This window comes from Lepisma saccharinum, chromosome 3 (assembly GCF_977018435.1).
Source record: "Lepisma saccharinum chromosome 3, izLepSacc3.1, whole genome shotgun sequence".
Lineage (NCBI taxonomy): Eukaryota > Metazoa > Arthropoda > Insecta > Zygentoma > Lepismatidae > Lepisma > Lepisma saccharinum.
The window spans coordinates 57,326,090-57,340,485 of NC_139231.1; the positions used below are offsets into that span (position 1 = coordinate 57,326,090).

The window sequence follows — 14,396 nt, forward strand, 5'->3', positions numbered from 1 at the left end:
GGCACGCGCATCTTGGTTTGCGTCGTCTGCTTCCTGTTGTCCGGTGGCGTTGTCAGTTGGGGGTTGGGGGGCTGGGCCGTGTTGCTTGGTAATGTGCTGTTCCTGTTCCCCGCGTGGCTGGAGGGGGGTCGAGTATGTGCATAGCATCTTTTCTTTTTCGGGTCGGGGATCTTTCTGAGGACAGGGTGCCAAGTTGCGGGAATACGAGCGTAACATCAGGAAAATACAAACCCGACAAGCGGATATTGCATTCCTCAAGGCATGCAGGAACAGTGAAGTGACCCCGAAATTCCTCAAGTGGAAAACACCCGCCACCAGCTATAGTGTTAAAAAAGTCGTGTTCAATGCCGAAAAACGGGCAATGAGTGCAGTGATCAGTGATAAATATCGTGAAATAGCATCACTTCAAAAAACATGTGCTTCCCTCCGTGACTACATACAACCGAGAATCAACCCCGACGACTGGAAAAAAGCCCAGCAAAACATCGACTTCATGCTAAAAACGTCGCAAAACAAGAAAACAGCAATCCTAACACAGAAACTGCAAACCCTTGGTGCCCAACCTCCGGCCCTCACCACCACACCAGTGAACCCCAACACCCCCGCCAGCACCATAATCAACCTCACCGTGCCGACAGAATTCCACTCCCTCCTCCAACACGGCCTCAAATTCAACCTCCTAAATGACTCCCCCCCCCTCCCTAGACTTAATCTGCTCTGCCGAAAAAACAGCGTTTGCAACGAAAACTAACCAAGATGCCGAGTGTGTACGCCTTACCTGTGCTTCCATCATCCTCTGCCAACACGCCCAACCTACTAGCAAACATAAACCCACAGTGCACAATAAACTAAGGAACACAACACAGGAATTCCGAAAGTGGCTACAGGACAACAAATGTTGGTGCATAAAATCGGACAAGGGTAACCAATACGTCATAATGGGAAAAGGCCAATACAGTGACAAGATGCAAGCAAAACTAAACTCTGATGGCTACAAAAAGCTGAAACGTGACCCCACAAGCAGATACAATACAGCCATCCGCCGAGCCATAGATAACTGTGCCCTCCTTCAAGATGGTGAAAAGAAGAAACTAAGTAACACCCACCCCAGCCTTCCCTGTGCATATGGCATACCAAAAACTCACAAACCAGGAACCCCCTTGAGAATCATAGTGGCCGGCTTCAACCAACCAAGTGTCCACCTGACCAAATGGCTCCTCCAGAAACTGACCGCCCACAATTACAAACTCACCTACTGCCTAAAAAACAGCCTCGAAGCAAAAGAATTTGTCACCTCTTTTGTCAAAGCCGACAACTGCAAACTAGCCAGCATAGACGTAGTGGACATGTACTCCTCCATTCCGATCAGCCTTGCACTTGACTCCACCAGAACATGGCTACTCAGCCATAGCACGCCTCCATTTGTAACTGATGAAATCTGCAACCTTCTACAAGCCTGCCTCACCCACAACTATTTCCAGTTCGAGGACAGTTTCTTCCACCAGACAGGAGGCCTAGCGATGGGCAACCCCTATCCAACATAGTGCTGCATGTGGCCGAGAAGTCAATTCTCACCCAACCAGAGTTTGCTCATATAAGATACAAAAGATATGCCGACGACACCATAGTCATTTACAAACAGGAAGAGGACCTAACCCATCTCCTAACTGCCCTCAATAACATACATCCCAACATAAACTTCACCGTTGAAAGGGAACAAAATGGCCACCTCAACTTTCTCGACCTCAGCATCCGACGACTCCAAAACAAGTTCGTCACATCCGTATACAGGAAACCAGGTTCGGGCACCCAGTATATCCATGCAAAATCCAACCACCCACCAAAACAGAAAGCTGGAGTATGGATGAACTTTTACAGAAGAGCCTTCACACACAGCTGCACAGAAGATGACCTGCTAGATGAAATAGCATGCGTAACGGAAATAGGCCTAAACAACGGTTACACCGAGCGCCAACTATCCATGTGGTGCGCAAAAACAGAAGCCCAGTTCAGACACCCAAGAAACAGAGATAACCCGAACCAAAACCCAAAACCCCAATGGATCGCCTTTCCTTACCACCCCACCACATCTGGAAAATTTGCCAAGGCCCTCAAACCCTTCAACATCCGAGTAGCACACAAACCCATATCCCAAATCGGAAGGGCACTAGCCAACTTCAAGAGATACTACCTACCCAAACTTGCATCCCCCGGTGTCTACAAGGCCACATGCCAATGCCACAACACCTACATTGGCAGAACCATCCGCACCGTCCAAGAACGGATTAACGAGCATGTAAAAGATGCCAAAAACGACACACCTAAATCAGGCCTCTCCCAACACCTCCACTCCACTAACCACACCATCTCCTCCATATCCATACTTCACCCAACCGGCTCTGTCATAGAAAACACCATCAAAGAAACCCATGCCATCATCCAGCAGAAACCAGCACTAAACCTGGACAATGGACAAGCACACCCAACTTGGCACCCTGTCCTCAGAAAGATCCCCGACCCGAAAAAGAAAAGATGCTATACACATACTCGACCCCCCTCCAGCCACGCGGGGAACAGGAACGGCACATTACCGAGCAATACGGTCCAGCCCCCCAACCCCCAACTGACAACGCCACCGGACAACAGGAAGCAGACGACGCAAACCAAGATGTGCGTGCCAGTGCTGCCGAACGGGAAACATCGCAACCACCGCCGCCCGGGAACAAACAATGTAGTGACGTGGTACCATCTCCGCTTCAAACGCCGTACCCTTTTGTGAATGAAGACAGTGGATCTTCGAAATTAATAGGATTGAACCATTAAATTGTGCAACGCGGAAGTACGAAATCTTCTAAATTTCATGTAAGTAATTTTAAACCGCGTTTACCGCAACCACCATGAATACTATTACATGAACGGGAAAAGAGTGGCTGGCATGGATTTGTCCTCTGGGCCAAAACAACACTATCCCATCGAACACATGCAGAACTCACAGGCTGACCTTCAACCAACCATGCTTTACGATGCTTTCAACCCCTCTGCTGCTTTGTTTATGACTGGCTGGGGTAGACTGACTGGCTGGAGATGACAAAGGGCATTTTGCGAGTGGAAATCGCGTTGAAGGAAGTTTAAGGAAATTAGGTTTCTTACTGCATGGATTTTCTTAAGTGTATTGAGTGAGTGAATTACATATACGAGTATATGTTTTGCATGATCTGTGCTGCGTTGTATAGTGAACGAAAATGAGTGACATAATTAATGAACTATTGACGAAACAATTTACTCGGCTTTTGCATGAGGATAAACTTCAAATCGTGAAGATATGCAGGCATCGCAAAGAAGAGAAGAATGGATTTGATTTGTTATTTTGCGTTGCTTTTCTGCCACTTTAGTTAATTGCGACGATGAGGGTGAGTGATATGATGAAATTCATGAAGGGGCATTCACAAAGAATACTGATGTCAATGCCTGGATTTGAACCTGGGTCCCCTGGCATTTTAATGTGCTTTACTAATAACCATTTTACCACAGAGGTTGCCCAGAGAAGAATGGAGTTCCTGTTCAAATTAAATATTCAAGGTGAGAAGTTTATTATATGCGTATATTTTATTCTCACACGTAGGCCTACATAAATATTTCACAATATAGACCTCTATATTTTATAAATAACCATGAAATATTTGAAATGTTTTCCTTATTGTTTCTAAGGGTGCCAGGTTCGAATCCCGCTTAAGCTTGATTGTTTGTGAATATCCATTCATCAATTTCATCATTTCATCACATCCCCATCTTCGCAAATTAGCCAAGAGGCACAAAACGTGAAGTAAAATAAACTAAATCAATCAATCAATCAAACCTTATTATTTCTATATTAATGAAACAGTGATATTTTTATAATTATTAGTAAATTGTAATTTATGTATTTTAATTGCAATGTCACATCACCTTAAAATCCAAGGAATTTCACGAAAAGGAGGCTCCCATTTGAACATTATGATAAGAAGAGATAACCCAGGTTTTGAAACCAGCATACGCCACTGCAAGTAATTGAAAGATTAATTTCCTTTGACTGGCTGTTACTTCTAGCAGAACCAATACCCAAAATTGTAATATTCATTAAATGCACGTTACAATATTTACTTTACAAAATTTTGGCATGTGAATTATATCCTTAAAAATAACAGAAACGTATAATTTTGCAATAAAATACAGGTTATTTATAGATGCATGAGATCAGTAGAGTAGTAGATCAGTAAAAAATATCTGCCCAAAATTTAGAAATGAAAAAATTAAACTTTAGAAGTGTAATATAGTAAGCTACAGAACAGAAAACAAGGAAATAAAAAGAAAAGTGTAGATTGTGACTGGTCATGTTACAAACTTATCCAGTCACAGTATGAAACCTATTTTTTAGTGTAACTGCTACTGTTCCTTTATTAATTTTACTGTCATCATTGCAGGTACGGAAAGAAATCAGTGGCATTCTTTTAAAAGGTAGACGTTTACATGTTCATCCTAAGAATGTAGAACAAGTTATTGAAGTGCTGAAGGTCCATGGCTCCGCATTTGTTTCATCTACTGATTGCACGTGTGGTGCCTCCTACTGAGTGAGCAATTTTCTTGTATTTATTTGGCATTTAGTTCATTATATATAATTCGTCCTCATATTGAAATTTAGTGTATACAGTAAACCCTCGTTAACACGAATCCCAAGGGACCAAAAAATCAAGAGTTTCTTGTTAAAAAAAATTCGTGCTAACCGGGGACTCAAATTTTATTGTTGCAATACAGTTCTTTCTACAATACGTATTATGTATGTCATCATAGAAAACAATACTACAGTAATTAACTTTTAAAAAAGTACTCACAAATCATTTTCTGGTTAAAAACAGTTCTGTATGTGTTGTGATGACACACATTCCCAGGATGCGGCGTGCATCAAGCACATTCCAACTTGGGGTTTCCATCTTCTATGTTTTAAATAATAGAAAAACACATCTGAACACACAACTGAATTTGTTTATTAAATACGTATAAGCTCATTGTTGACGCTATGATCGAGATTGTCGAGCAATTGCACCCAAGTTTTACTCTTGATGTTACTCGTACTGGCTATGTTTTAAGGAATAGAACAAACACATTGTTGATCTGAATCTGTTGGTTACAATACTTTATAAGTTGATTATTGACAAGATGATAGAGATTGTTGAGCGATTTCTTACATACCTAGCAGAGGAACAACAGAAAAAAATTGTGAAAAACTTTGAAAGTTCATGTTAAATGAGATCTAATGACGCAATGGACTAAAAAAACAGTCCGTAATTCGTGGTAACCGAAATTCGCGTTAACCTATAAAACTTTCTATAAGATATAATACATCCCTGCCAGGATCAACATTTTGTTCATGTTAACCGACTATTCATCTTAAGCGAGTTTGTGTTAATGAGGGCTTATTGTATTTCCATTTCAAAAGAAACTAAATTCAATTGCAGGAAAACGCACATAATATTGTACATATCTGCTAGTAATAGTAGGAATGGCCCAGTATGAAGTTTTCGTCAATTCTAATAAATAGAGCCCGGGACTTTGTCAAATAAAAGTGTAAAATATAAATTGGAAAATAATGTCATGAAAAATTAACAGTATGTCAGAAAAATGTAGAAATATTCCAAGTTCATTCATTCATTCATTGTTTTCTGCCTAATTGGCAGGTTTTTCACTGCAATCTCCAGCTTTCCCTATTCTCTGCCTTACGCTTCGTAATAGCATACGACCCAGTTCATTTAATATCATCCATAAGCTGATATCTCTTTCTTCCACTTTTCCTCCTTCAACCATTCCCTCCAAGGCATCTCTTAGCAGGCAGTTCCTTCTTAGACAATGTCCTAACCTGTTTCTTTTGCTCTTCTTGATGGTTTTCAGTATAGATCATTTTTCACCAACCCTTTTCAGTACGGCTTCGTTTCTTACCTTGTCCGTCCATTTTACACGCTCCATTTTTTGCCATGTCCACATTTCAAAAGCTTCGAGTCGTTTCTCTTCATTTCTTCTCAACGTCCAGGTTTCTGCACCATATAGTGCTACACTCCACACAAAACATTTCACTAATCTCTTCCTTAGACCTATGTCCATGGGTCCACAAAAAACATTTTTTCTTCTATTGAAAGCTTCTTTTGCTATTGGGATTCTCATTTTGACTTCTTGTTTGCAGCTCATGTCACTGCTTATAGTGCATCCGAGGTACTTGAAGCTATCCACTTGCTGGATTCTTTCGCTGTTTGCTCTCACATTAATATTCCTTGGTTTCCATCCTATAACCATTGCCTTTGTCTTCTTTACATTTATCTTCATCCCATACTGCTCACAGCTGCTGTTTAACTCTTCTAACATATATGGTTATTTCATCCTCAACGAATAATTCCATGTCATCAGCAAATCTTATGCAGTTTATTCTTCTTCCTCCCAATTTGACACCTCCTGTGCCCTGGAAACAATTTTTCACTATATCATCTAAATAGATATTAAACAAAGTAGGCGATAGGCAGCATCCTTGTCGTACTCATCTTCCAATTTCACAGCCTTCTGTCATTTCGTCTCCTGTTCCCACTTTAACTCGTTGATTCATGTATAAGTTGCTTAGAAGTCTTATCTCTTTCCAATCTACACCAATTTTCTTCAGAATTTCTGAAAGTTTAACCCAATTCACTCTATCAAAGGCTTTCTCCAGGTCTACAAATACTACAAACACCTCCTTTCCTTTCTCTAAATATCTTTCCCCAAGGGTCCTCAGTAAACCAATTGCATCCCTTGTACCTCTTCCTTTCCTGAAACCAAACTGTTCTTCCTCTAACCCGCCACTGACCTTTGAGTATAGTCATCTGTTCAGAATTCTTAGAAGAATTTTTCCGAGTGAGATATCAAGCTGATTGACCTGTACTCAGAACATTTTCTGGCATTGCTTTTCTTCTGCAGAGGTACCAAAACAGTCTCCGTGAAATCTTGTGGCCAATCCCCTTTCTCATAGATTTCATTGCATAAGTGCAGTATTTCTCTTTTTCCATCTCCCAGGCATTTGATAAGTTCAACAGGAATTTCATCAGTGCCCGTTGCTTTCCCATTCCTCATTTCTTTGAGTGCTTGCTCAAATTCTTCATTCAGTATATAATATCCTTTCTCATCATCAGGCACGTCGTCTTCATTTTCTACATTCAGACAGTCTGGGTGATTCTCTTTCTGGTAGAGCTCTTCAACGTACTTTCCCACACATTCGATATTCCTTTTTTGTCTGTGATTTCACATCCTGCCTCGTCTTCTATCATCCACATTGTTTTCCATTTCTTCTTTTGGAAGCCCAAGCAGTTTACTTCACGATACATCAAGTCATACCTTCATCTTTTTTCCAGTTCTTCAATTTCTTCACATTTTTGTTTCATCCATTGTTCTTTTGCCCTGTCAGTTTCTCTTCTTAGCTGGTTATTCAGTATCCTGTAATTATGTCTTCCCTCTTCTGTATTTACATTCTTCCATTTTCTCCGTTCCTCCATTTTTCCAGCGTACTTTCAGTAATCCATGGTTTCTTTGCACTTTTCCTTTCCCTGTAGCCTATTGTTTCATCCACTGCCTTCTGTAAGCAGCTTTTTATTCCATCCGACATCTCATTCTTATTGTTACAACTAGCTTTAAACTTAGTATAGTTTCCTTGGAAATGTTCTGCAATTTTTTTGTCTTTCTTCTTCTTCCACAAATATACACAACAGTACTTCCGAATTTCTCATTATACGGGATGTCCGTATCTTCCAGAGAAGATCGATTACGGTATGGTGGGGTTTTAAATTAAGTCGAGTTTAAATTTCGAGTTCCTGTTTTAAGTCCACTTTATGCACAGTAAGGCTAATCGGGACTGGACCTACAGTTTAAAGTGGGATCCGAACCACTTGTGCCTCCACCGGGTATCGAACCCGGGACCCCTTGATTACAAGGCAATGACGCTACCACTGCGCCATGGGGGAGGCCCGGTTAAATTAAGTCAGAATCCTTTTAACAGAAGAACAGGTTCATGGCAGTTATCATAAGTTTCATTTACTATGTCAGATTTACACCTTTGTGGCACCTAAAGCATAATTGGCAGCTCGCTACAGCTCTTCTAAATCTGGGCAATCAATACACAAACACAGCTATTTTAGACAGATTTTGTTGTTTCGCTGTGTCTAAGTGCTGCAGTACTGAAGATCTCTTTGAATATCCTACCCCGGTTTCATGCAACTTGCAAAACAGAATCTTGTCGCCTGTGGAGATCACATCACTCCTAAATTCTTTAACAAAGCTCTTGAGTCCTGCCTGTAATATACCAAGTGGGATGGTTGGAATAGTTACTTTAGGGAAGTCACGACTGAGGCTGTTTTAGATCTACTATGTTTCGTAACCCTAATTCTGGTAATTACAAATGTACCCTTTGAAGCTCTTGGCATGTTGTTCACACCACCTAAAAAATAGGAGTTCCTTTCTAACATTCCAAGGTTGCCCCCACAATACTATTATACTTTCATATGGAACATTTTTTCATTTGATGCAAATTTCTCATGATATTTCGATTTGTCAAGTTACATGGACCCTCTATACTATCCGTTGTGCTAAAGGTACAAAGAATAAATTATAAAATAACAAATTATAAGCAGACAATTACGAAATTATACAGAAATATGTCTTGTTACAAGAAAATTGAAGAAGTATGTTGTAAAAACATGAAATTGATACAAAATGTCAAAATATGCCTTATCAAGTCCATCTATTTCAGCTGATTTTCATCAGATACGTAAATATCTCACACCAGTATTCGATCTGATACCAAATGAAAATTATGTTATAACATAAAGCCCCGGGCCCTACTGAAAAATAATTCTCTGATAAAAGTGTCAAACAACTGTTGACCTATGCCACCAGTGATGTGACTATTGTGGTGCAAAGTCTTCCTTTACAGCAAGTGATGTCCGAGGTAGACTTCCATATCCATGTTTAGTGGCGTACAAAAATGTCCTACCCTAAAATTTCTGTACTAATCATCACAGTATACACTTTAAAAATAACAGATTACTTACTTTTGTGCCAAGAAAATTTCTTGTAGCAGAACACGTTTTTTTGTTGCACAGCTTGTTTAAGAAGAAAGTGTTCTGTAGTTACACAAGTAATATTTTTCACAACAAAGTTTAAACAAATTACAAAGTTGTCCATTACGAGGGTGAATCAAATATGAATGAGCCTTGATTGGCTAAGCGTCGGAATGTGTAGCAGGGTGTGATTGGGAATGTGCGGCCGGTAGGTGGGGCTGTCGTGAGTCAGGAACCAGAACAGCCGGCACGTCGCATGCTTCGTTTAGTAGCTCTCACGATGCGTGAGCAGAGTGTGCCAGTGTCTGTGGTGCAACTCATAATCATCAAGTTCCTCACCCAGGAAAACGTCAAACTGGCCGAAATTTACTGGAGACTGCAGGCCCAGTGGCCCAGTTTGGGAATGGTACCCTCTCGTGGGCAAGAGTGAAGGTGTGGTGTAAGGAATTCCAGCAAGGCCGTGAATGTGTTGCAAATGAAGTGCACCCCCGTCGTCCTCGCACCAGTGTGACGAATGACAACATGGCTCGTGTTCGTGAGCTTGTCGAACAGGATCGCCGAGTCACTGTGAAGCAAATTGCGGCAGAACTTGGTGTGAGCAATGGAAGTGGCCAATCAATCATCACAAAGCACTTGGGCTTCCGCAAAATCACAGCTCGGTGGGTTCCCAAGCTGCTGAATGTTGTTCAAAAAGATGACCAGTTCGCATTGCTCGCCAGCTTCACACTCGTTTTGACGTGGAAGGGAAAGCATTTTTGCATCGCATCGTTACCTGTGACGAGACATGGGTGCATCATTACACCCCAGCATACAAGCGTGCCAGCATGGAGTGGAGGAGGAAAGGCGAAGGAAACCCCCTGAACGCCAAAGTTCGCTTGTCTGCGGGGAAGGTGTTGGCCATGGTGTTTTGGGACTGGAGGGGGATCCTACTGGTGGATTTCTTACACGAACGTCGGACCATCAACGCACCATACTACTGCGGCCTCCTGGATCAAGTTAAGGTGCAGTATCGACACAAACGACGAGGCTGTCCCATCCGCCAGGTCTTGTTCCTCCACGACAATGCCAGACCCCATACAGCAGGTGTTACGCGGCAGAAACTGGTGGAAATGCACTGGGAACTGCTTCCACATCCACCGTACAGCCCAGACCTTTCACCATGTGATTTTCACCTGTTCAGACCCCTCAAAGAAGCACTTGGGGGCGAGCGATTTGCGACCAACGATCAGGTGAAACCTTTGTGTGCAACTGGTTGGCTACTCGCCCAGCTTCATTCTACGAGAACGGCATCAAGAACCTACCACAACGTTGGGGAAAATGTATCACTGAGAGCGGAGATTATGTAGAAAAATAGGATGTGGCAATGTCTCTGTTCCCTTCAATACATTTTGTTTTTCCGCACAAGGATCGTTCATATTTGATTCACCCTCGTATATTTTGAAGTCTAGGTAACATGTAACCATATTAATATCATTTTTATATTACTTTTGATAATTTTTTTCTATTTTATGTTGCTCAAACTTTATTTGCTCCTTGAGATATATTGATATTATCACTTTTCATAATACTCAGTTATTGCTTTGCCCCCCATTAATCCACCAATGCTCTGGCCCATCCTTAATATCCACTCACTTTTTTTCTTTCAGATAACTAAAGTCAGTAGAAGGTGAGTGGAAGCAAAATAATTTATATCTGCTCTTTATTGACGTGGCGTGTGAGAAGATTGTGTTTCAAGAGAAGTGCAAATCTAGAGATCACATTCAGTTTGGTTGAAGTATATTGCATATTCTTCTATCTTTATTATATCTGTGACAAAAGTGCAAACTAATATGATGGAGACGTTCATGCCATCACTGTTCATCACTGGTATATTATGTTATCATCCGTGGGTTATATTGCATTTGTTATTAGGTATTTTATTTTCAACTGCCTTCATGTTTGTCATGAATGTTACATACAATGAATGGCAGAGGTTATTTAAGAACTCCAGTTGTTGAAGATATTTTCAACTACCAGCTTGAAAAACTGAGAGAAAATGTCCCATTATTGATACTCCCTTGGATGTGAATCACATGGTGTGTGTGATATTTTTTTTTGTGTTTATTTTTTTCTGTTTTACTGTAGTTTTATGCTGTGTATGTAGGGATTCACACCTCCTAGGTGCACAAGTTCTTGATGGAAAAGGATTTCAAATCACGTGGTTATCTGTTGTAAAATTTGCTAATTCAGATGATAGATATCTTGATAGTGTGAATAATTAGACGATGGATATCTCATTATTGCACAATGAATAAGCACATACATAATATCTTTTTTCCTGACAAGTGGATAAAAAAATAATTTCATACTTTTGATAAAATGTATCCAGATTTGTGTGTCGAGAAGGAATTGCAAAAAAAAAAAAATCCACATTTCGTTACCCAATATCCACTTCGAAAGCAACATATAATCTGGATATCCCTATAATTTACATGACTAAATGCTTATATAACAGAACAATAAATATCTGATAACTGGAAAAAAATCCAGTAACCATTCTTGTGCTGATTAATAACTTGCATTTACTTTTTAATTCCTGTCAACCCATTACAGAAAAAGCATGGTTAGGAAGGTAATTAAATCTGGAAAAACTCTCACCAGTTTCCATTTTCAAATCTGGTGCATAGCATTTCAGCCTAAGTTGCGATTACTATACATAAAGAAATGTAGAAAACTAAGAGACAATAGGATGTTGGAAGAAACCATTTACTTTGAAATAAATAATTTTATAATGAAGTATATCACTTCATTTGATCGTTGCATTTTTAGTGAAGATTCATACCACACAAATAGCTTTGTTTTAATGTCATGTGGTTGGTTTGTATGTTATATTTTGGTTTGAATTGAGAAAAAATGTTCACAGAAATTTCAAGCACCATTGTGATATTTAATGTTACATAGCCAAATTGTAACTGGGCAACTCATAAAAGGAGCATTAGAATGTTTAAGTAATTTGGATTTTCTTTCTGATATGTTATTTTCTCGGATACTGTGGATTATGACTTGTGGTGTAAAGTCCACTTTCAAATGATGAACTCAAAACAGGAATCTTATTAATTTTTTTGTGTGTGAAACATTAATTTTTATCACTGCCAAAAGTGTTTAACAATGTTCATAATTATTGTTGGAAATGTTCATTTCATATACATTATAATTTGGTACCACAAAAATGTTCATGGTTTTTATAAACATTCCTAAAGAAACATGGATAGAGATGGGTAAGTACCATTGTACCGGGTTTTTCAACAGAAACGCCGTGATTTCAAATGGCATTTTAAAATATTTATGATAACTACTCAAAAAAAATAATTACATAATCTGATAGAGAAAACGCAAAAGTTTAATGGAAAACATGTTCGAAATGTCCACCTTGACGATTTATCACTTCTTGCACCTGGTTGCACATGTTGTCAAATACCTGCCCAAGGGTTGCACGACTATGTGCAGTACACTGTTCGATGTTTGCTTTCAAAACATCTAGTAATCGCAGTCCTCGTTTGAAAACTCCCTGCTTTTAGGAAACCCCACAAGAAATAGTCTCACGGGTTTAAATCAGGGCTAGTTGGAGGCCACTCTAAACCATTTTGAAATAAATGTGTGCAGCGATTGTCAGGACAGGTTCGGTTGTATGCGGCCTAGCTCCGTCTTGCTGGAACCATTGCTGACGAATTGGACAACGTTTCCGTCGAAGACCAGGAATGAAGTATTCCTGCAGCATTTGCAAATAATTTTCTGATGTGACATAGCCATCAAAAAAGAAAGGTCCAATCAAGCCACGTTTCAATACACCACCATACCAAAACCTTTTGTGCGTACAGAGGTGTCTCCTTCATTTCATGTGGATTATAGGTTGCCAAAAATTAAATTTTAGACTTTTGTCAATCATAACATATACAAATTATTTCTGTGAATATACTAAATATTTTTTTTAGGGTCATTTGAAATCGCGGCGTTTCTGTTGAAACACCCGGTATCAATTGTTATTTTAACATTGTTAAGAAATCAATCACCAACATTAGTCAATATTATCTTCATATAATTAACATTTGTTAATTATATGAAAAATGAGCTTCCTGAATACTAACACGTTGATTAATGTTGTAACTGACATTGTATAACTGATGTCATTTTTAACATTAATTCTTGTTGATATTTGAAATGCATAAATATTGGTTCTGGCATCTACTCAGTTTCTATGTGTAAATAATCTGAAATTTTAAAGGGCTCATAATATTTCTGTAGTTTTTAAAAATTGTTGTACTGTATACATTTTGTACATGTACATGTTCTCTCTCTCTCTCTCTCTCTCTCTCTCTCTCTCTCTCTCTTTTTGGTAAAGGAATGGAACTACTAATTGTATTGTTCATGAATTAACTAGATATATCTAGTCATAAATGTAATACTCTGTGATATAGCCATATTTTGTTGGATTTTAAGGTTTTAAATGTGATATATCTTTCCTATGTATCAAGCATTGTAATATTTGTGTAGTTTTGTAAGAGTAAATAATAAAGTTACAAAAATGAAATATCATCAATACCAATTTCTATAAGAGAACAGATGAACCCAACATATTAAGGGGTACAATACAGAGATGAAGAATATAAATGTAAAGTGCAACTTCTAAAATAGACCAGCCTTCTGTACATAAAAGAAACTTAGTAGAAATATCAGCAAGTTTATTATGAAGTGACAGGCACAAAATATAAGTGTGCCCAAATGAAAGAGATTTTTTTTCTGCATGGTTTACTGGTTTTTATAGATATGAACAGACTTGAAGTCAGTGATACATGGGCTACGTATCAACTACACATAGTCACCTTGTCAGTTCAAGCAAGTGCCCCAGCATGTCACTAAAATGTGGATACCCTGAGTGAAGAATGTCTGTAGTTGGCTGCAGAACCAGTCCTCAATTGCATCCAAAACCTTAGCATCATTAGTGAACAAGTAACCCTTTGGAGCTTTTTTTAATGGCCAAAAGATGTGGTAGTTTCAGGATGACAGGTTCTGGCTATGGGGAATGAAGTTGGGGCAGTTGGTTCAGACCTCCCAGAGGAAGCACCTCTGCAAATCTTGCCACACTCCTGCCACATGGTAGTGCAACATTGTTTTGCAACAACATAACCTCATTCCCATACACATCCTTCCTACGTTGGTAAATTTTGACTCCACTAACACCTTCAACCATCAAAATTTTAAAATTGCATGCTGGGCATGTTTGGACAAATTCATGTCACGATCGTAGATAGTCAA

General features: G+C 39.4%; 1 protein-coding gene across 2 annotated transcripts in view; it reads left to right on the forward strand.

Moving 5' to 3' along the window:
• Positions 1–13,088, forward strand: part of LOC145985063 (uncharacterized) — a 224,514-nt gene extending 211,426 nt beyond the window's left edge. For both annotated transcript variants that reach the window (XM_083118618.1, XM_083118619.1), the window contains 2 exons: positions 4,461–4,607; positions 10,751–13,088. In XM_083118618.1, coding sequence (XP_082974744.1) covers positions 4,461–4,607 — 147 coding nt within the window. In that variant the 3' untranslated portion in view covers positions 10,751–13,088. The remainder of the gene's footprint in view (positions 1–4,460; positions 4,608–10,750) is intronic.
• Positions 13,089–14,396: the final 1,308 nt, after the last annotated feature.